The sequence below is a fragment of the Lepisosteus oculatus genome, chromosome 2, assembly GCF_040954835.1.
Source record: "Lepisosteus oculatus isolate fLepOcu1 chromosome 2, fLepOcu1.hap2, whole genome shotgun sequence".
Lineage (NCBI taxonomy): Eukaryota > Metazoa > Chordata > Actinopteri > Semionotiformes > Lepisosteidae > Lepisosteus > Lepisosteus oculatus.
In genome coordinates, this window is record NC_090697.1 from 58,143,626 (window position 1) to 58,168,189 (window position 24,564).

Consider the following 24,564-nt stretch of genomic DNA (forward strand, 5'->3'; position numbering starts at 1 on the left):
TCTTTTGAAGAAAAGTATTTTTGTAGCTTTGCAATGCGAATAACAATAATATGAAAAAATACTATTTTCCTCAGTCGACCTTTAATATCGTTCTGGAGCCCCTTATTTTCTAGGATTTAAAGGCTGCTCTGACATCTGGCTGAAATGAGCTAGGTGACACCAAATGTTGCTTGCGTTTTAAACAATTAAACTAGTTATGTCGTTTTAAGAGCTGCAGACATCCGTCTTTTATTTCTGTACGCATCTTAATACAACATTCATTACATTTAATGAATACACGAATCTGCGACATGTTTGGTTTTCATTAGTTTGTTTAGAATTTAACGAAATGAAAGATTTTGGAATGAAATATTAGAATCAAACACATTTGTACTATTAAACAAAAGCATGAAAATGGCTTATACAACGAATTTAAATATATCTTCAATGGATATGTGTTTTATATACATAAGCCTTATGTTTCGCTAAAGCTTGACACCTTTTTGTTTTTATTTGGTAAAACGAAAAACATTGTTAAATGAAAGGATAAGTACCCACAATACTGATGACAGTTTTGTTTTACATTACCTTATCTGACATAACAATTCATTACATTGTTCTCTGTAAATCCATTTCTAAATAGGCTTAGAATTAGGTTGTTAATTTATGGACCTGAGTGTGTAGAGGACAATTTGTATGCTATTAATTACGTTTTTTTAGGTTTAAATCTGTATTTTTAGATGCATAGGCTCATTTTGGAGAGCGATGCTTAGGTTACGTTACAAAGACTAGTGCGAATTCAACCAGGCCCTTTGCAATGTTTTAACAAGTACCTAGACAACCCGAGTAGTTGAATTTACACCACCACCATCACCATCTGATGACGGTATCATTATCAGCAATAAATAATAATACAATTATCCAAATTGTATTATCCAAGTGTATAATAATGTGGTAACGTTTGTAACAAAACTCTGTACAGTTCCCTCTTCATCGTTCTACTGTCTACAGAGATTTACCGATCCAAACTTTAAAGATACTAATCTGATGAACAGCAGAAGACCTTAGTTTTATTTTTATTCTCAAACTCCACTCAAATGTTTTCGAGAGCGCACCGTTGCAAATTTCGACACATTGAATGACAACATAGACGACTATGATTGTTATCCTCATCATCGCTTCTTAATTCGGGGATTTTATGTTAAAAGTTATCTTTAAAGTTAAATAAGATCAAATCATCGCTTTGGGTGGCTGAAATACGATGAAATGAAAATGAAATGAGATGAAATTGGAAATAAAGGTTTTCTGCAAATTGTACCGTTTGTATACTATTTGAAGTCCTGTATTAGCAATTAGTAATTTAGTAAGTCAAAAGTCAATGGTTTAAATTTTAAACCTTAAAATAAATTCTTTATTATTCTGTATGATACAGTACGTATTAACAGTAACAAGTTATACATTTACACATCTCAATACACGTTTATTGATGGAACGAAATTAACAGGGCGTCATTGATTCAGTCATTCAACCCCTAAATGTTTCACCCTACTTACGATGTGTTTACCATATACTCCTGTCAATGGTTTATGCTATTTTTTATCAGTGGTGTTAATATGCAGCATGTCTTTTGGGGGGGCATTGCACTTAAAATGCAGCTTATTGAAAAAAAGTTTCTTAATGCTATATGTTTTGGTATGTCTGGTTTTATTGTCAGATGTTCATTACAGTCATTTGAATAATAGGCAAACATTACAAATGTTGAAGTACATGCAAATGCATAAACGAATCTTGCTGTAATGATCCTAGTGTCAAATACTCAGCTACAGTATGAAGTCAACATCGTTGTGTCCTTCGAAAGGCCTTCAGGTCATTTCAGCATTACTCTGCGTTTTACACAAGACAAATATTTATTAACATACGGTGAGGAGCGAAGTGATATATGACTTCAATAAATAACATGATTACTGATCAGATAAACATAATTATATACTGTATGTGCCCATCCATCTCTTGAGCACCTCCAGTACTCTTAGAAGTGCTTGAAGATGTCATTGGTAGGCCTCAGCCGTTGCCGTCTCCCTTTACCTCTGAAGAACCAAACGCTAAGTACTGTATACGCACTACAGCAAACCTTTTAACGGGTCATTTTATCATGCATCTGGTAAGCCGTTGCTTTGGCTACATCTAATTATAAAAGAATTATAAATGCTCCCCTTACAAACATACATATGCAAATTGATAACTTTCTATTATTAATTCTACCCGTTTCTAGGTCTGATGAGTTACAGTACATGACTGAAATATACTGTAGGTACATTCCTATTCTCCCTATGTATTATCAAATATATATATACAGAGATCATTACGTAGATCGAAGTGGTTATATTATTACTATTTACGCGGATTAACCTTATCTCCTGATAATTATGCAGGCTGTTTCCCCATTGTACTATTTTAGCCACAAAATTGACGCACTGCCGTTGTTGGAAAGCTGATATTCGACTTATGTGGGACATGGTTAACAGAGTCCCTTTAATTTATTTACAGTTCAATTAAAAAAGGAAACTATTAAGATCACTCAAATTATCTATTTCATACTAATGTAATACGTATTTTCATATATTGCTACTTAACCTGTGGTTTGCGCTGTCGCCTCATTTTCATATTTCTAGATTCTAATCAATTGTATGTTCTTACCGCGTTTTAAAATTTTAGGGTGCTCAGCTGCTGTGTATATAAATTCTCTTTCCGCATACTGTACGTATGTGTATTTGAAATTTGACTGCTTAAGCTATATCTTTTTCTGTTGTTTTGAAAATATAAGCAATGTTGCTGAAAATGGGCTTTTCCACCTTGTAGACATGAATTAGAGCTTTGTCAACAGTTTTAACCTGTAATGAAGAAGAAAAGAAGGACCTCTTAACAGATATGAAAGGACACTTTTGCAGACTCATATTAAGACTGTAAGTGAACAGCACTGTTTCTTCCCGGGTGCTGTAGACTTTTGAGAAGCAGGCTACAAATTTGTTATATTGATGCTATTTGCCCGCTCTCTTGGCATTCACCGCGTGCCTTAATTGTATGGACATTTAAATCAAGGTCCGCTGTGAACACGAAGAGAGTCAGGCCCCTTTTTTTGTCTTTACCCTGGATCGTGCCGCTTTACACGGAATCATAACAGCAACTGACTGGCGAGCTGCCGTGCGTGTGACAAGGGCAACTGCAGCCTCCTCTCGCAGCAATCTTGCACCAAAATGTCTACGTCCTCCTCCGCCTGGCGCTGCATCAATAGCCCATATAGCAAATGCAACTGTGTTTTAACACTCGACGTGTACAACGAGAACAAGACCGACAACAGCAACGACTGCAACGATAATAACAATGAAACACAGTTTTTCCAACATTTTATAAAGACAAATGCCAAAAATCAAACCAACAAAACACGAAAGCCATGTTATTCTACATTACCTATTCCCACTTGAGCGGCGTATGTTTTATTTCCTTTGGATGTTAAGAAAAAAAAAACCCCGTTCCTGTGGTGGTGCAACGAGAGGCCCGAGTGATAGTAATAAAAAACCTCTTGGCTTGCTGCAGTCAGTCCTTTTGCTCAACTCCCAAGTGATACAAAAAAAATAGAAGAGGGCCCATCTGGCTTCTCATCAGCTTTGTCAAGTCTTGCATACGCTAAAATGCTAATGACCTAGATAGCTCATGCAAAATGCAGTAGAGGTAAGAGAAGGGGAGAAAATCATTTCGGCTGAACCAGAGACATCCTTTTTTGTGGGGGTAGAGTGGGGTGTGTTTGTACGGGGTGTGTGTGCTTGGTGGTGGTGTATGTGTGTGTGTGGGGGGGGGGGGTAAGTAGGCTGCCTTGAGCACCTGCATTGTAGAGGGACAAGATACACATTCAAATCATCAAAGGAAACAAAATTACATATGGCAACATAACTGCTACAATAGATTGGGCCAGTTTCATATGTTGAAATCGCAACCAAATCTACCCAAACGATACATTCCTACAGCTTCAATCATGTACAGTTTAGCATCCCTATAAATGCTATAAAAACGAAGCGTTTACATCGCATTTGAAAAACAAAATGACACCTCGACTCTTACTTTGAGACCAATAAACTAAATAAACCTAAGCTGCAAATCTTACTGTATATCAAAACTCAATTACCATCATTTCATTAGCAATTAAAAATGAATAATCTTTCTCACATTTAAGGAAAAATAAATCTTTATCCTATACGTAAAAAGCGACGAGTATCTGTTTTCACAGTAAAAAAAATCATTTTATTTAAAATAGCATTTTATGAATCCTGCTGATTAAAGATAACGAATCGAAAAACATAACAACAAAGTCGTGAATTTACTGTATTGAGAACCACTTACAGAACTGCCATTTCCGAAGGTCTTTGCAATCAACTAACATTTTCCCCAATATAATAATGAGTCCATCTATATCCAGTTCTATACAGAAGAGAGATCTGCGTCCGTGCTGAAGAATTATATTTTAAAAAATCCTTTAACCAAGAGATTCTTAGTATCTTTATTTAAAAATGGAAAATGGATGCCCAATACAACAGCCTTGATGGAGACAAAACAGAAACCAATTCATTTCCACCTACAGGATTACAAAGGACCAGAGCTCTATAGAGGTAATAATGCAAATGAAAAAAAAAAAGCTTGATCAAAAGCGTAATACAAACATAAGACTACGGATAACAAAAACAGCAAAGAGACAAAAAAGGAAGAGCTGTAATTTACAGTCAGGAGCCAGAGCAAAGACTGTCATGTAAAAGGGTCTGATGCAAGCAGTGTTCTGAAAAAAGAGGTGGGGAGCACCCAATTTATCATATACCCAGCCTAATCTTGGTCACCGTAGTCCTTCTGCGTTGATCATCCACCTTTTTCTTAAATAAATAGGCTACTGTAGAAAAAAAATTAAAAGTCACATCTGCCGTTTTTTTTGTCTTGTTTTTGGGAGGGAGGGGGGTTACCATACAAACGGGGATGATTATATTAAAATAGGACCGTTCTGGTCTCGCTAACTCCCCTCCCTTACTAGTGAATTCCCTACACCAGCACGTCTTCCACTCCCCACCGTTGACGTTTCTTTAAAACATTTTTTATTTATTTATAGAGGTATCTGAGGGATTATGAAAAAAAAAAGATTACGAAACTACTGTCCAAAGACTGACATCTAAATCAGCAGGGATTACCCTGTTCTGTATTTAACCTTGGGTGAGATTTGCTGCCCTTTGCAGAACCATTGTTTCGAGACCAATAGACAGTGATATAGCTTTCTTAAAATCTAAAGCAACAGGACTCGTATATGACTCATATATATGATCTTTGCTATGTGCAGCTAAGCAATTAGAACTACTTTAAGTTTTATTTAATGTTTCAAGAATCTAATAATCATAACACAGAATGTTGTTTTCAGCTTTTATGTTTTGCCGACAACTGATGATTGCATCTGTGTTCTTTATACATCATCCTCTTGCAGAATTAAGCCTTTTTCTTATGTTAACAGTGATCTTATGGTGGTGCAAAACGAAATCTTACAAGGTTATTTTTTATGCAATTCGGGCTTTAGAGGATTTTGTGTTTCTTTCGGGGGGTTACAGAGCTACGAAGAATATAATTTACATATACACCTGTGTAATAACAAATTAAACCAATATTTTACTAACACATTAAGAAATTAAATTTAAGAACTGTTAGAAATCCGATTGCGTGGAATCCTCCAACTCCATATGGCACATCATCTGTGCGGCCACCCCCTATCCACCCCCTCTCCCTATCCCCTTTTACAGATTAACGCTTTGATTTTTGTGTTTTTGCGAAAACATTATGAATAGACTACTAATTTGCCGCCGCTGTTCTTTTCAGAATTGTGATCAGCCCGATGAACAAAAACAGTTTAGAAAAAAGCCATAACATATACACGGACTACTTTAACAGGATGCAAAATAGAGGAAATGGGCTATATCGTCTTAAAACAAAACAACTATTAATTGGTTTCTGAAAAAGGAGCCGGTGTGACAAGTGTCGAAACACGCAGTTAGAACGAACGTGAAATTCTGAGCAAAACAACAAAAAACCTGCTCCCTTATGGTTTATAAATAAATGAAACATAGTTTTGAACATGTTTCTTTGGGTAAACCGCGGTATAAATCCTTTGTATGCGTTGTCGCTGACAGAAAAAGACGAATGTGTCTAAACGGCAGGCTTTTTTTCAAGTAATAATACAAGCGGTTATGACGTTTGGCACAGTGTTTTGTCTGTGTCAGCTATTGTCTTTTCTTTTATGATGTTGGGGAGTTTTGTCTCTGGGCGCTTGGTGCGAGGTCAGCATAGGTCTCCTTATCCCCTCTTGTGCTGTGATTACAAAGAGTGTCGTCTGCCGAACGCGTGTCTCCTATCAACAGATTCGACACGCGGTGATCTCCAGATGGCCCGGGTCTATGGCTAAGGAAAGCTCTGCAATCTACCCCTTTTGTGCTGACGTATAATTTATAAAGTAATGGAAAAAGTCTAAATGACTGAGGCCTGGCTAGGCAGTAGAAAATAACCATAAAAATAGCATCCTACAATAGGCTCATATCTAAATCGTGTACTTCTCGAGTCTGAAATTCGTACATTCCAGTTCTTTGAAAAACTGCTTGAATACTGAATGAAACATTAAACAGAAAGAAAACCGGGGAAAGTGTTCAAGCAATTCAGTTTAAGGTTATGACAATCTCTCAGTTTTTCTCAATTCATGGAAAAAATCATTCATGTATGTTTAAAAAAGCTAAGACGTTTTTGACGTGCAACAGCGTTTTACAGACAGGTGTTTTACAGTGCCCTATCAAGATTGAACATAAAAGCTGTACTGTATATACAGTACAGTGACTTGCATAAATATTCATATCCTTGCACAATTTCCACATTTTGTTGTTTTAAAACCTGCAGTCATGACACTAATATAAATATTTACACAACCTTCTCCACACAAACCAAGAAAACAAAAAACAAAAACAAGTAGATGATAGAAAAACAGAAAGGTCACAATTACATTAGTATTCAATCTAAATTAATTTAGGGGCACAAAATTTCCTTAACGAACCACACAAGTAGTTGAGTAGCCTCTGTCCTTGTATAATAATAGTGGTTATCATGACTAGAGAATAAAACGACTGTCAGGCAGTCAATTTCTAGCAAATCTCAACCATGAAGACTAAGGAGCCTTCAAAGCAAATCAGGGACAAAGTCAATGAAAAGCACAGAACAGGAGAAGGGCACAAAATATAGAAGTACATGTGTCTGAATATCCATTTGAACACAATCTACTCACTCATCAAGAAATGGAAGATGCATTGTACCGTCCAGATATTGCCTAGATCAGGCTGTTTATCTAAACTGAGAAGATGGGCAAGGCGGAAACAGGTGAGGGATGCCACTGTGAGGCAAACAAAAACTTTCCAAGTGCTACAGAGTTCCATAACTGAGATGGAAGAAAATGACCATGAGTCAACAATATCCCAGCCACTCCATTAAGCTGGTCTGTATGGCAGACCCGTCTCAAATTATTAATTAATACTGCAAACATGACAAAAGGTTTTGTGGACAGACAAGACAGAAATGAATCATTTTGATGTAACTGCAAAGTGTTACTGTCACAATTGTAAGTCCCTTCTCTTAAGGGCACTCTGGCTCTTTCTTGTTTCTGTTGATTTTTTGCACCTGCCTCCTGTTCCAGCCCTTCCCTTTAAAAGCCAGATGCTCCTACCATTCGGGGCTCAGCTTTGAAAGATGGACGCCCGGAAGCCCGCCTACCATCGGGTCCAGGAGGGACCCGACAGCATTGGCATTACAACGGCGTCCTGACCATCTGGGTCCGGGGCTTGGAGCGCCTGGCCCCGTTAACCCTTTTTATTTCCCCATCCCTTCACCGGATCCTGCTCCAGTTCTTAACTTTTGTTGTGTCTGTCGAGGATGGATTACCCGGTTCTGGACTTTTGCTCACCCTGGATTTTCCTTATGGACTCCCTTTGGACTTTCGCCTGGACCGCGACCCCCTGGAGCACCAGTGCACTGTCGACACGCCCCCCCCCCTACCAGTTCGTCTACCAGCCCCGTTCCTAGTCTTCTCTCCCCCGTGTCTGTTTCACTCCCTTCCAGATTCTGCCGTCTGCATAGGGTCCTGATTAATGCTTCGTGAGAGTTACCTCTGACATCAAAACCAACATGGTGTATCGTCCAGTCAACACCATCTCGGCAGTCAAGCTACCTCATGCTATGGGGAAGCTTGTCCTCAGCAAGGGCTGGAAAGCTCATTAGGACTGAAGAAAATGAACTGAGTAACGTATGGGCAAATACTAGAGGAAAAGCTTTTTTGATGTGCTAAAGACATAAAACATTGACAAAAAAATCACCTTTCAGTAGGACAATTATCCCAAACACAAAGCCAAAGCTGCACTGGAGTAATATAAGCATAAGAAAGTGAATGTTCTTGAGTGACACAGGCAAGGTCCTGGCCTGAATACTATTGTAAATCTGCGTGAGCGTGAAAATCTGCCAATAGGAATGGGCAGAATTTGCATCATGCCAGTGTGCAAAGTTGGTAGAGATGTACCCAGAAAGAGCTGCAAATGTAGCTGCTGTCAAAGGTGCTTCCACCAGATATTGAGTTGATGGGACTGAATACTTGTGCAATCGACATATTTCAGGAGTTTCTCTTTCTTTTTTGCTACCATGTACTGTGACTTACCATTAGATTTCTTTGGACACTCTGGTTTTGAATAAAATATTAAGTTTAAAAAATGTGTATGTTTCATTTAGTAATGTCACAAAATAGAACACCATAGGAAGGGCTTGAATACATTCGCAAGGCACTGTAAACACCTTACTAAAAAGCAAATTAGAACTAAATCTGATGTTGCTTGTACATACAAACTCTTAATCTGTATATCTAAAACCTAACAATGTTTTCTTCATCATCGAGAAGACTCCCAATAAATGTTTGTACAGTATGTGTTATTTTTACTGTTGGTCATGTGGTTTTTGTGCCTGTACAGCATTTATAACTTTTAACTAAGTCACATATGCCAGACATCGACAATTCTTCTTTACAACTTTGTATCCACAAAAAGAATAAACCATCTGCTGTGTTCTCAAATTAGGCCCTAAACAAAGGCTATTTTCCATAATATCTTGAAATACAATTTCACAAAGGTAATAATCTGGCCCACATCAAACTTGACATATTTAGTATAAAGCCATTTTTTTTCAAAGAGGGAGAGTTGTAAATTAATTCACGTCAGCAATTTTGATCAGTTAAATAACAGCAAAATAACAACAAAAAATGTACAGAAAAATCACATAACGATATCAAGAGAAGATGCCTTCAAATTAAGTCACTCATAGGTTTCATTAAGATGCATTTTTATCTTACTATAAATGAAGCATAGTCAATGCAATTGGACATCTTTGCCACACCTTATTCTTAATTATTGAAGAGCTCTACAGTACTCGCGTTAATTAAGCAATTGAGGATCAGGTAAGTACTTATAAGAAGGTTCAAAGTACTGTACCTAAACTCAAAAGGTGCCAAGCTAGACTACCCCTGCAGTAGAGTACAGTATGGTTGGTTTGTCTGTAGGTGAGTATCCTTAGCAGGTGATAGACATGGGGGAGGAGTAACTGCAGATTGATAAGTGAGGACAGATCCACTTGCATGGTTATAAAATGATGTTACTTCTACATTTCCATGGAAATGTGCACGGAAAGATGGTCTGCTGAAGATGATGCAGTAGTAGATAGATACTTTATTGATCCCGTGAGGGAAATTGCAGTGCAACAGCAGCTTTACACAGACAACACAGCCACAGTGTAACGAATGATACAATAATAATAATAGTACAATACATACAATACAATCAGTACAGTGAGGGGTGCACTAAAAGAGTTACTCACAGTCCGGACACACAAAGAACAAACTAGAACAGAACAGTACGCAGACAAATCATATCACACATATGAATATAAATATAGATGTAAATATAGACATAGATATAAATATAAATGTATTGCACGGGTACCTGGCATATATTGCACAAAAAACGGGAAAAGAAAAGAAAGAGAACAGATGTAGAGTAAACTCATACCCTAGTATCTGTCATATAAACTGTACCCCAGTATCTATCATACAAACTCTCTACTATCCTTCTTGAATTTTGGAATTTCTTGAGTAATTGCTTTACACAAAGATGTGCTCATTTCACTCACATAATACTCTCGTGTGTTCAAAGCGGTGTATGGAGCAATACTCTGTTTGAGATCTGCCAGAGGAGATACCTTTAATGAGTTTCCAGTCTGAAGTTGCATCTTCAGACAACCACAAAATAACTAATTTGTCAAAAAACCTGTGACTTCTAGACAAAATATGAAGGAAAGTGAGTTTTGTTCAGTTATTACGATGGAATAAGGCAAATGAAATATGCTACTGTAGGTGTTTTATGGAGATGGGCACAGGCCATATACAAAACATGTACTCCCCTGCCAAAGAGCATTCTACCACTGGGCTCTAAAATTGACAGAGGCTATTGTACTGAAAGAAATGAAACATCTAGAAACATTTAGAACGTGGTGATATTTGTTTCATGAAAGTGATAGAAGACCCTATTAGTTCTTAAGCAATGCTTTTACACTGTAGTTTGCTTGTTGAGACTAAAAACTCTGGTTTAAATTGTGCACTTAAGCAGTAAACGGCTTCTTAAAGCAATATTAGATTGCTTTTACATTTTACTTACAATTATCGATTGTCTTATGATTCCAGTAACTGCCAGCCAAATGTGTTGCTGTGTAACTTATACACCAACAGATTAGAAAATATTCTGGTTATTTTACTTATATGCAAATTCTGTAATTTGTTCACGTGGGCAACAGACAAGTCAGATTATAAAACTGGGTCAATGCAATAACAAATCACCATCCTCAAAAATTAAATTAGGGCCAAATGTTATTAATGCATTCTGAGTCTATTCCTACCTCAAAGGTGTCCTTTCAGAATTTAAAACAAACAGTAGACACTGAAGAAGAGGTCTGAACTATAGGGTGGGTGATTCAGATGATTTAAGTCATGAAGCAGCTGTACATCTTTAGTCAGCTCTGCTTCCTTCCCTATCTCCTTGTTGGCTTGTCTTGCTTTCATAGACAAACTTGTACAATAATATCTTAGAAAAATAGTATTATGTGTCACTTATTTAATTATTGTGACTCATTTGAATCCCAGAGAGTGGCTACCTTATTGAAATGTATTGGTGTTGAGGACACCTCCAACTGCATGATCTCTTGATTAGTCTCAGGTTCTTGCTGGTGAATCTGTGTCCCATCATCACCAACCTTTGGCTAGTGAAAGTTCCCTGGGCCTTCACTGAAGATTTCAAGGAGCTGATAAAATGATTCCATTTTGTTGCTGTTGATATTGAACAGGATTTCTGTCTTGAAGAGACCTTGGACATGTCCAAATACTGCTGGACGGCTAGCAAAATGTTTCCTTGGGTAGGGCCAAACTACTACTGTCTTTTATAAAGCAATCCATGAGTCAACCATTATTAAAATCTTATCCTGTGCATTATATTATCCACAATTACATTAGAAGGATGTCTGGACTTTAGACCTTCTTCAAGGAACATGTTACTCTCCTTCTACACTTCTGACCATTTTGATACTGTCAAGTACTTAGGCACTCCAACTCTATGCATACTCACACTATTTCTTGATGCATTTTAATTGTCTACAGTCTTTGGCCTTTGAAACCCATACACTCAGTTTTAGTAAGATGATTCATGATCTTAAGATGGCAGTAGGTACCTCAAAATGAGTCAAGCACCATATTGCAGTGGTGAATTGTACTGGTTTGCGCTATGATTTTCCTGAGCTAGTATAATAAAGAAAACATTTTTTCTTGTTTTCTTCATTCATTGCTGTTAAACATGAGCCCAATAATTCTGTTACCCTCATAACTCCAGGATTTAGATGTTTCAAAATAATGCTGTTTTTTTGTACCATTTACATGTTATTCTTTATCCATCCAATTTGGACTCACCAATTGTTAAAGGGGAACTGCAGTCCCAATTTCTCAGACCGGTTATTCAATCTCGGTAACAAAACAAATTGACTGCAACTATCAGTTCTTTCCGGACCCTATGCGGGCGACACAATCCAAAGTCATGCAGGAATACGGGGATGAAAACAGGGGGCGTGTCCAAAGTGTGCTGGTGCACGGGGGAGGTGTGGCCGAGGCAAACAATCCAAAAGTAATCCAGAGAGGGAATCCAAAAACACAAGAAGTCCATAGCCAGGTGATCCATTCAACAAGGAATTAAAACATGAACCGAGTCGGAACAGGCGGACAGTGAACAGGACCAGGCACGTCCAGGTCCCGAACTCGCACGATACGGAAATCAGATGCACGGCCCGGATGAACGTCAGCGCCTGGCTTTTAAAGTGGGCTGGGAACAGGGGCCAGGTGCACATAATCAAGTCTGAAGTGAAAGGGCTGGAGCACCCTTAAGGAGGAGGGACTATAATCGTGACATTGACGGTATAGACACATTTGACAAATTTCACATTAAGCACAAAATTGTTAACTTTGTAAAAGTACTCTAAGCTGCCACATTGACGCAAATCCCTGGTGTCTCCACAAGTGAAAGCGAGAGTTTCCAGGAACTGCGACGTGATGATCGCTAGTCACTGTAATGACTAATGTCATCTAATTGCTCGTGATGTATAAGCAAGTAAGTACAGGTGGTGCAGCAGACATTTAACTGCAGAAATCTTCCAATGTGATCTGCATGCAGAGTTAACAGGTAAGTGGTATTTGTTGGCTAAACTGTCACACAATCGAGAGCAATATTTCTATTGGATTAAAAGAGATGCATTCACAAGCCCGCTGGCAATGATTCTTTTGTTTGTACAGAAGGAATGATGACTTACAGACATACACTTCAGATATGCCCAACTGCGAATATTAACAGTCTCTTACCTAAAATGGAAATCGCCAATTATTCTGTTTTAACATTGTATACCCACCGATTTAGGAATAGCTAATTGTATACCGTTCTGCATCATGGCTTAAAACCTGTACCACTTTCAAAAGAATTAGACACAATCCTAGTATGAAACATCCGCTTGCATAGTCTTTCATCATTGGACATGTTGTGGGCTCCACTATGTCTGACAAGAGAGCTAGAGCTGACAGATGGAGTGATGCCTCTTGAATTCACTGCAAGCCTACTGTATGTGAACAAGTAATTGAAGTTGCTATTGGAGGAAACAAGTTTTAACACTTTGCAAGTTCCATAGTACCTTACAAATTGGTTAGCACCATCTGTGTCACTACAGATCAGTAAAAGGTGAGGTCAGTTTAGTAGGCACTGGTTATTGTTACATGGATTTGATTAGCAAGACTTTAGTATTATTATTGGCAGTATATAATTAGACATGCGGTTGGGAAAGAGACTGTAATCAATGCAACTGAACAAAAACCCTGATACAATTACATGTTTCAACCAAAAGGACGACTGGATGTCACTGTCTTCTTCTAACTGCCCTCTTTAAACATTTGCTTACCAACACTTGACAATTAAAATGGAAATAAATGCATTTCCTTAGATATCTTCGATTATGTGCTTGAAAATCCAGTTTTGAAAACCCTTTTAGAGATATGCAGTAATGTTAATCATTAGTGGTTCAGTTAAGGTTAAACAAGATAGCTTGGTTTGATTCTGTAAATTGTTCTTTTAGAATAGTAACTTGAAGACACACCCCTGAAGGCAGAGGAGGTCGGTGCCTTTCCATAAGTATTGCCCTCTGCATTTTCTTCCGCTGGTATTTATGCATTAATATTATTTGAGCAATGAAGTAAGTGATGTCAGGTGATACAGTGAAGTAGCCCTGTGCTTTGTGTTGTCCATTACCATGATGTTCGTGCAACTGAGTAGACCGTGTTAAGTACAGATTCAATGATAGGGAAAGGCAGAGCACATTTCTGCCTCTATTCTTTTCTTCACATTTAGGGATTGAGTGACTGAATTGTGCCGTGCTTCACAATCGGTATCGACATGACTCTACTATACCTCAACCAGATATCAGTATGTGTTATAGTACTCCACCTGTGCTACAAGCAAACATCTGCTTCCTCAGTTTAAACCAGAATAAAAGAAAGTACTTACACTTTGGATGTTTGAATTGTTCTTTGAATTGTCAGTACCGCCACTAATCAACTCTACAACATCATAGCTCTTCGAAGAAGATGGCAATGGCATAGTGCTACAATATCTGACTGTGCTACACATCTTGTATGCAATTTCTGACAATGTGCAATAGAGGGTTCTTAGATACCTGCTAGGGTCAATCAAGGAGATATTATGTTTGCAAGGCAACACATTCCAACTCCATCTTAGATTAAATAAAGAACCCACAGCTTAATGGAATTGTTCAGTCTCAAGACTTGCATCCATCCTTTTTCTAACCACTTTATCCAATACAGGGATGCAGTGAGCTAGTGCCTATCCTGGCAAGCAACGGGCACAAGGCAGGATACACCCTGGACATCCATTGCAGGGCACAGACACAAACACAAACATGCACACACTCACACTGAGGCCAGTTTTCCTAGATGCCAATTAACCTACCAGTATATCTCTGGACTGTGGGAGGAAACCCATGTGAACATGGGGAGAACATACAAACTCCAAACTCCATGCAGATAGCACCACAGATCTGGAATTTAACCCAGTGCCCAAGTGCTGCAAGGCAGCAATGCTGACGGCTATAGTGCTCTAAAGATGTACATTTTTACATAATCATTACCTCAGTCAGCAGTTTTATGTTTGTTGCATTTCATCAGCATGCTTCAATCCTTATTGTATTAAGGCATTCAGATCAATGATATAATGTTGCAGACAGTACATAACAACACCTTACCTTTAAATATGTTTAAATTTGAGTACTAGTTCACCTGTTTTGGAAATGTCCTGGTGCAATGTTGTTTTATTCTAATGTCTTCACATTTATTAATTTATAGATAATGTCATTTTTAACAAATTTGTGCATTTAAACTAATAAAACTCTTTGAGAAGTTTTAAATTAATACTTCATACACACTATTCCTTCTGAAGTGTGTATAAACGCACACTTGTTTTAACTAGTGCAGTAATGAACAACTACTAAGATTCAATGCTGTTTTAAACTTTAACTTTGAAAAACTACTAAATAACATGATGTGTTGATTTTTCTTCTCGGTTTTACGTTTACAAATGGACACCGAGTAACAACAGCAATCAATGAAAAATCTAAACAAACAAAACATGAAACTGTGTTACAAATAGAAATAAAACCAATATTAAAATCGGGGGAGGGTAATACATGAATTAAGCTTAATTCATGTATTAAAAATTTTGTGAAGCCCAAGTAAACGAAAGTATTGTATAGCAAAATCCAGCGCCATATTATATACAAATTCAGTTGTACTGTATTAGTCCTCCACGTTAACACTCGAGATGTAGTACTGCCTTCCTATACATTAAGTAACACTCGAGCCATAGATGTTGATCGTGGCTGAATTACGTAACTTGGTTACACAAGTTCAATGTGAACGCGCTATTTACTGCTCTCTCTCCGGACTCCATGCCAGCACTAACTCGTCTGCTTATAAATTGGCGTCACTTTGCCTACAGTAGAATGGGAGACATGTCTTCCAAAATACAATTACCAACTGCAGAGGCGGCACTTCCTGGCAGAAGTGAAAAACTACAAGTTTCAGGTAGGAAAAAAAATCTTTTTTTTTTCCAAAAGCTAAAACTATCGTTGTGAAACATTAAGTAATGGGTTCAAACAAAACGCCGACACCTGGTATAAATTATGTTGCAGGACGCAACGATTGTAGTATCTATAGCCTGTCCCGCAGTACTTAAGAGTAAAATCCTGCGTAATTCATTGAAAATGAAAGCAGTCGTGAAACGTCCACCCTGCGCTTTTGTTTATCCCTAAACTCGCATGCTCAAAGGGCATGCTCAGAAAGACTGCCTCCCAGCACACCACTCTGTACCAACTGTATATCCGCTCACATTCGCTGTTATGAAATGCAGTACCGTTTTGTTTCAATAATAATAATAATAATAATAATAATAATAATAATAATAATAATAATAATAATAATAATAAAGCTAACGAGGGATAAGTTTCTATCTGTTGATGACTCCCACTTCTGATTGACGTCTTATCTAAAGCTCGACACTTCTGTAACAAAAGTGTATTAAAAATAAACCCAGGAGGTATGATCAAGTTGCTAAATGAATTGTGGGATAATGTATCTTTTTCTGAAATTCATCTGGTTGAAGATTATTATTTCATATGAATTATTAATTCATAATTCATGAACGGACAAATGTGGTTCACGGTGCACAGCCCTAATGAAACTCGAAACTCGCAGTTGTTCACAGGACACATTCCGTTGCCTGTTTTGGGGGCTTGCTTGTGTGCGTGTGTTTATAGCAGCATTCTCTTATTTTCTTCAGTGTACAATATGTCCAAAACCAAACTAACCTAAACCCAATTAACAGAAAATGCTGTTAACATGAGATGTTGACTCCGTTTGACATCTTTAACAATTCTGCAAGTGCAATGAGTGAAGAGCAGGTAAAGAACACGAGCACCAAGACAGTCATATTAGCATTTTAAATCAGTTCGAAAATGATTTACATTATATTAAAAAAAGCTAACTCGAATTTTAACTTTCATCACCCGACGCATTTTGGAGGGAACCGTATGAAACATTATACGCATGATGCAAAATCTATAGTTGCCATTCATTGCTTCGTAGATTGTTTGCAGTATTTTGTGTTACAGTTATTCGGAAATTACTACATACTGTACATTCTGGGTGGATATAATGAGTCACACCTTGCCAGTGCCTGCTCGCTGTTTTTCAACAGTACCAGTCCAGGAACAGTGTCTGAATGTTTCAAAGTATATGTAGGTAGGGAGACATGACATTCAGTACAAATGGGGTGAAGATCATTCTGCATCTGTAATATCAATAGGCCATTCTGTGACTCATTTATCCACAGTTTGTAAATGGCTTTTACCAGTCATAGCAATCACCCGCAATACATTTTGGACCCACGTGTTAGTCATTAAGGGTCAAGTTGGACTTTGTGTTTTGCATTTTGCACTTACACGGTCACTGTTTTTCTAGGCTTGGAGTTAAGACACAAGCTGTTAAGCAACATGAAATAGACCCATCATGCTGTTATTTACCTCAAACAGTAAATAGCAATGCAGCGGCGGAGTCTGGCAAGGACCATTTCATGAAGTCACGCATGCAGGGTCATTGTGCCTTCAGGCTGCAATTTTGATGATTATTTCTAAGTGTCTGCATGAACACTAGCTTGTCTGTGGAAGACTTGGGAGTGCAGAGATGCTGCATTGAATAAATCAAGCAGTTATAAAGATCCCTTTGCAGTGTTGTCTCTTTTGGAAAGGGTTAGGTAGCCTACAAGCCATCCAGGTTTCTTACTACTAAGCCTACAAGCAAATATTATGAAGCTGGCTGCTGTAGTTTGCCTGGATTAAACATTTACCCGTTCTGACTCAAATATTTTCGTTATATGGTACATTTCATACCAAATGTAACTGTAAAATGAATCCATTTGTGTAGGATGTACAATTTATTGACCTTTCAACATGCTCACAGGGTACTGCATTCTCCCCATGGAAAGACATCACAGATCAATCGTATCAAATATACTGTATTGAGTAGTATTTTCACTTTGGGGGCTAGCTGGCATGGAAGTGATATTCCTCAAGTGAGGGGAGAAATTTTACCATAAACAAGGCGATTGAAAAATGGTGAATCGTACTTGGGAGAAAAAAAAGCCTTCAATAACATAAGCTGTTTGGCTTTCAAATAAAATCACTTAAGCAAGCAGCCGCACCAAATATTCCAGTATGTCACATTATTGTCACACTCTGTTTTCAAGGTCTTCAAGTGAATAGATGTTATTATTTTAAGATGAATTGCTGTAATGTATAAACAGGACAGCACACAGCATTTCTGTTTGATTACGTTTACCGCCATTTCTGTTTAATTGCTTGTCATAAGGTGACCTCTGGGAACTAATGGATTAATTGACAAATTCCTATGCTTATCAGTCAGAAGTCATGTTCTCTTCTCCACAAACACCAACTGAGACTGTGACCAATGCTTGAGGCTGGCAGTATTTAACAGTAATATAAAACTTTGGTTTTAGGTCCAGTTATTTGTTTGTTCTAGCCACACAATTTGGAATAGGCAATTGTGTATTGTGTAATTTTCATATCTCGACTCTCTGCTACCCCTTAAGGGCACAAGTGGGAGAAATTAGGAAATGTAGGGAGACTCCGTCTGTTTGCTCACCTTCAAATCATTTGTCTTTTCAAGTGTCAGAGGCACCACCGCCAGGTGTGCAGGGGGTTCAGCGCCATTTGAAGTAGTGTCTTGTCCAGACAGCACCAGTGAGGCTGTCTGGTACTGCCTGGAGAATCCCAGTCATGGTTAGTCTCCAGGCTTGAGACCGTGATCATAGAGCTCGTAGTGCACTCTGTAGCAAACATTTGATGCCTGAGCTAATCAAGAGGCCCCAGTTATGCCGAAACTTTTATTTGGTTCCAATTCCAGCAATGTTAATGTGTCATTCCAAAATGGATTTATGCTGTACAATGTGAATATTTTAAAGTATAAAATCATTCTTCCTAAAAGCCTAGGATTGAAGATTGTGAAGTATTCTAGTAGCATAGAGCGCTGAATGAGAGTCTGAGATTTTTCTGTGGCCTGCAGAATTAGTTTTAAGTCAGTGCTAAATATCCCTTTTGCCTTTAAAAACTCTCCATCTGTGACTCGCACAATTGGTACAGTATGTTTGCTTAGAATATTTGTTGCTACAAATTAGGGTATTTCATAAAATTTTGAATTATGTAAAACTGAACATTGGCTACACCAGTCTTTTGTCCACTCACAACTTTTGAGTCATAACTGTTATAAACATTTACTGTTTTATTTAAACCATTTCAATATAATTTTGTAAGAATATAGCTTTATAACTGTAATTGTGTAACCAAATACTAGCTGTTATTATTAGTTTAAATGTATCTCTGAACAATTTATACATTTATCATTTAGTAGGACCCTCCAAATAGATTTTAAATAGAGGGAAATGTGTGTCTAAAACTAGTTCATGCACAATTTCAAATATTATAAGTGCTCAATTTAAAAATGCAATTTCACACAATGCACTTGCTTTAAAGATTAATACTGTTTCCTTTGTGCTTTGTTAGAGAGTTAGACAGAAAACAATTGTAAATAGGCCACATTCTATAATCTTAACTCCAGCACTAAACACAACTAGCCAGGAAAATGATAGTTAGGATCTCAGCAGTGATGTGCAAACGTACCAGATACAATCAACGACTGAAAAAAGAATGTGGCGCCCTGTCTGCTTCCTCTTTGAACAGCAGCTCTATGTCTAAAGAAATATCGATCAGGGAAAAACATAGTGCAGTACCTTCAGTGGTTGGGTCTTTGTTGCAACAACGGGTAAAATGAAAGAGAAATAAATGGCTTACATTGAATCCCCGAGAGGTGTGAGGCAACCGGGAAGGCCCCAGCAGTGCAGAAAGCTCAGACAAGCTGGGTAAGCTTTCAAAAGCTAAATCTGTTTCCAAGGTGGTACACATCAATGGAAGAAAAAAAAGGGCTTGGTGCTATATCAGGTGGGGACACTGCGTTTCTTTCCGCTGAGCCTTTTTATGCAGAGATGTTAGTGCATGTGTGTGTTTTTCTTTCTCCACTTTCTCCTCTCCCTGTTCTGCTGAGAGAGTAGGCTCCCTAGAGCTGTTTTGGGCTGCTTAAGATGCGCCTCACATCACACCTCTGTGTAATGGTATGAGACACAGGCGTGCGGAGATACACCCCGCAGGACTGCAGCAGTCTGATTACTGTCACTAGCCTCCACAGGCTTCCCCTTGGCAACAGAACAGCGCTGGGGGGCTTGGACGTTGCCAGGAAACAGTTTGAAACCAAGACTAGGAGAGGTACTTGGTGGGCGGCTCTCTTGTTTCAAGACATTCATAAGGACTAAATTGGAACCCGTAGATTATGAGGGGTGACAACAAAAAGATTCAAAGTCAATATAAAGAGAATTGCTCTGGAGTTGCATTTTTTTTTTCTCCAGAAATCTAAAAACGAGCTTCCCTCTACCATACTGAGCAGTAATTGCGGCACTCTAAAGGGACAGCTGTCCTGTGAGTGCCGACTACCATAAAGAAATATTGCACTAAATATACAAACCGGATTTAAGCACTTATATTCAGCTTCTTAAATTTGTGTGCAGGAGTCTTATTAGTTATAGAGAACGAAAGCTGATGCTACAAATTGTGTGCACTGTATATCAGCCTTTTTGTAGATACTGTATGCATCAGTGTAAGTAATTTTTCAGTGTTATATTTTCTCTGTCTTTTATTGAGGCTTTTTAATGGAGGTTAAGGCTAAATTGCTAATTTTGTTCCTATAAACTCTGAAATAGGACTACAAGCCCTCTCGGGCACTAAGGAGAACATCCCTGTTTAAAATATTTATAGTGTGTTCCTGCTAGTTTTACATTCTCCCATTACTATTCTATTTCTGTCCTTAAAGGAATAGAAATATGATGGTGACTGATGATAATAATGATCTTATTATTTATAACTTTTACAGTCTGCTCTACCGTATTTAACCAGATAACTCAGTTGAATACAATTTCTCATTTACAGTGATGACTTGGCCAAGAGGCTTACACCAATTTTGAACCAAAGCAATGTAAGAAAGAAAATAACAAGCAATTAATTGCACATAAGATATGGCAGTGTTAGTATGTACAGGGGTCAGGAAGGTAAAATTTAACCATACAGCTGAAAATGTTCTCAGATATGAAGGTGGGCAGTTTTAGCTTACTGGGCAGTTTTTTCTAGTCATTGACAGTGGCAAGTTGAAATGACTTGCACTCAGAGTCAGTGATTGTTCTTGGGAGGTTCAGTTTTTAAACAATAATCCATCTAAAATTATAGCACGGTGCAGAGAAATAAATTAGATTATTAAGATCAGTGTTTTCCCAGTTAAAGATCTGGAAATTAGTTTAAACCATTAAATTTAACATTTCTAAAGGTTCTGAAACTATTTTGTCGAAGCTGGTACTATTGCCTCTTTCGAAAATTGGTTGGATGACATCCTTGGATCATTCTTCTGCTAAAAACTAAATAAGCTAGATGGTCCAAATGGCTGCCTTTCATTTGAAGATTTTCTATGCTCTCATGCTCAGTGGAGGATTCATTTATACACAGAGAGGACCAATCAATTTAAAGAATAAAGATCACACTAATGTGTATGATTGCAGACACCAGTGATAAATCTTACAGCAGAATGGTACAGGTTAAGAGAAAAAAACAGATCTAGAGGTCATTCTGTAAACTACATTGCTAGTCTCAAAATGGAGAGTATGGGCATTAAAGCTAACATGCAAATGAAATGCAATGAAGAAGACTAGATTTTAGCTTGTAATTTATTTGTATTTTAGATTTGAAAATATAGCTGTTTCCCCTATGGCCCAGTTCATTATCATACCCCTACAACAGTACTTTGACTTTTCCTGAATTGCATGGCAGTACAACCTGCTGGATAGACACTGGACGAAGTGGACATAATTAACACCCACTCTAATGAAAAGACACAAAGTTAATTTCATTGTCCTTCAAAAGATGACATAGTTCCTCAACTTAATATCTTGTAGCATTTTTAATTTCAAGCAATATCTAATTTCTTGCTGCTGAGTTACTGTAGGTTCACAGGCCTGTGAAATTCCCCAGATGTGCCTTTGAAGTAGAAATTTCTGAACATTCCCTATTGTACATTTTTTATTTTCTGAGTCTGTTTCATGTTTTAGAGTTTTGATTCTCTTTAAACTGTTTTGATTTTTATAAGTTACCCCTTGTGTATGCTTAGTCCCAAATTGTATAGACCCCTTTTGACTTGAACTCTTTTATTATACATGTACTGGGAGAGGTTACAATAACTCCTACAGATTCCTAAATAATGCATCTACCACCTTGATGACTTGAAATTGATATATCCATCACAAAAGTATAAGTAGCAATGAGTTGTTTATTATGTGGATTGAAAATAAGGCTAATTCGCAGTTTGTCAAGCAGCAAAAACAGATTTCATAATCTTGTGGTGTTTACCAGTTTGAAAACAAGTGAAATTGTAGTGCCGTTAGGATCTACAAACTTCCCCAATCTGAATTGCACTTGAAAGGATGATTTATCAAGAAATATTTATGCGACATTTAGAAACTCAGGTGTTTTTTATAGTATTATGTTACGATTATTTATATTTCTGTAAAAATGGTAACTGGATACTTTCAGAGATAGTGTTGTGCTAAAAACCACAGTACTCTTGCAATAAGCTTTTGTAAATATTGTTTTGTGTTCAATTGTATTTTAGCTTTCTTTAGTGATTTAATTGGTCGCACTCCTCCATTTCCATCCCCATCACCTCCTTTTTTCCTTTCCTGATTTACATTAGCTTGTTCAGTTTAGTCTCTTACTGCCCACTTGTTCTGTCATAGGAGAGCTAAGGAAATTGAACACACATCCTCCTTGACAAGTCCACTGCCAAGCCTTCCTCACATTAAGATCCTACAATGCACGCATCAAGAGTTCCAGTAAACGCAAAAGGACAGGCCAGTCCCACTGGCTGCCAGCCAGTAACTGGAGCAGCCAAAGGCCCACAGTGTGTTCCGGTCAGTCCCAAGCAGTCTTGTGTTGCTTTGGTCAGAGTCTGCAAATATCTGTAATTACAGTCACTATCGGGTATTTCTGCTATGGTGCCTGACTTGGGACTTTAACTGAAAGAAAGAGATTATTACAGTGACCAAATCAGTAACAATTGTACTGAAAATAGATTGGCAGTTTGCTCCTCTTTTTGATATGTTTTCCCAAAGTTTAGCTTCCTAAAATGTTTAAAGACAATAGTATGAGGATGATGTACAAGCTGTCAGTGGTTGGTAAGAAGTATGTACCGTAAACATTATTTTACTTTTCTTTTGCCGTTTTACCATCACAATCCCAGTGCCCCCTCTGAATCTGATGCAGTATTCGTAGATTTGAATAGTCTGGAGATTTCACCTACTGTAACATTCCTGATTAACGTCTCCACTCAGCAGTTTCTTTTTGAGACCTCACTGCATTGTAGTTGATTCCTTGATATTTTTAACCAGCTTTCAGGTTATAGCTACCTCTGTAGTCAGGCACTGTCTGAATATTGAGTGAGCTTCCATTTTCGTCACCACCTACAGAACCATTTGTCTCGCAGTGTTCCATTTCCTGCTCTTCTTCTCTCTGTACCACAGCCGCAATGTTAAATGCTACTGTCCTGAGTGCCAGTCGCAGTGTGTCTCTTTTACTGAAATTCATCTTGGATACAGCATTTTTTTGAAGGGTTTCAGTATACAAAGTATCGAAAGAAATGCCAGGTAACTAAGGGAATTGTTGTTTATACTCTTTTCAGGTTATGTGGCATTCAGTAGTGATCAAGTGACATCTTGGGTAATAATGAATATCCTGTTTTTTTTTAAATAGGTGTTACACCATTTTTTTAACCTTTTCATGCTCAATAATATGAAAGAAAACTTTATTCCATTCCAAGCATTATACTTTCTGAGAGAGCTCAGATGTTAGTGGCTTTTTCTCATTTAAATCTTGTCATGATCAAACAATCATGAAAGCTGCCTGTTCTTTTGTGCTTAATGAGCTGTGCTATTATTATGGTAAATTCTGGTACATACAAGCGCTCATCCCCTACCACATATTAATAATAAACACTTATTCCTTCAACCAGTTAATAGACAGGAGGCGAAAACCAGTTCTCTTAGTTGAAATGTATTCATACTGTATACAACAGAAAATTGGTTTTAGCATGCATTAGGATACTCAATGCTAAAACATCCCCTTTAATGTCCCTTTGGCCAAAGGAGATCTTTGGGATAAGGTAACATATGCCTTTAAGAGGAATTTCTAACCAATCAACTGCCTTTTCTTTTCCAATAGAAAGAATTATGCATCTGCCACACTTAGCTGAATCCCATAAGGCTATGTTATGGAGAGGGTGGGTACACTTGTGTGAGAGTGGGGGTGCTGTGGGTAGTGGGCACTGACATGTCCCTGAACCACAGAAGGTGGCGTGTTTGGCATGTAGTGAGTGGATTTCCAGGCATTGAATAGGAAAACAGGACTTGCAGGACTTACAAAACTGTTCACTTCAAAGACATATAGGAGACAATTAGTAAGTGAGTGAATGATAGGCTTAGAAACCCCTGTACATTTGGTAGGGGTGGGAAGAGGAGGTGAGGGGGAGCTGGAGAGTGTGCCATTGTTAACTGTATATATGTGTGTGTAGCCAGGAAAATGGAGCAACAAAGGTACATTTGTAGTGCCAGGGAGCGCTGGTGATCATACGAG

General features: G+C 37.9%; 1 protein-coding gene and 1 long non-coding RNA gene across 2 annotated transcripts in view; one reads left to right on the top strand and one right to left on the bottom strand.

The window, feature by feature from the left end:
• Positions 1-1,664: 1,664 nt before the first annotated feature.
• LOC107077007 (uncharacterized) lies at positions 1,665-5,070 on the bottom strand. Its single transcript, XR_001478120.2, has 2 exons — positions 3,448-5,070; positions 1,665-2,870 (listed from the first exon to the last, which is right to left on the bottom strand). It is a non-coding gene; the product is annotated as an uncharacterized lncRNA (long non-coding RNA).
• Positions 5,071-15,561: 10,491 nt separating this feature from the next.
• The window catches only part of msraa (methionine sulfoxide reductase Aa), a 100,264-nt gene continuing 91,261 nt past the window's right edge, over positions 15,562-24,564 (top strand). The window contains exon 1 of the mRNA XM_006625759.3: positions 15,562-15,799. Within this exon, the coding sequence (XP_006625822.2) occupies positions 15,664-15,799 (136 nt within the window). The 5' untranslated portion in view covers positions 15,562-15,663. The remainder of the gene's footprint in view (positions 15,800-24,564) is intronic.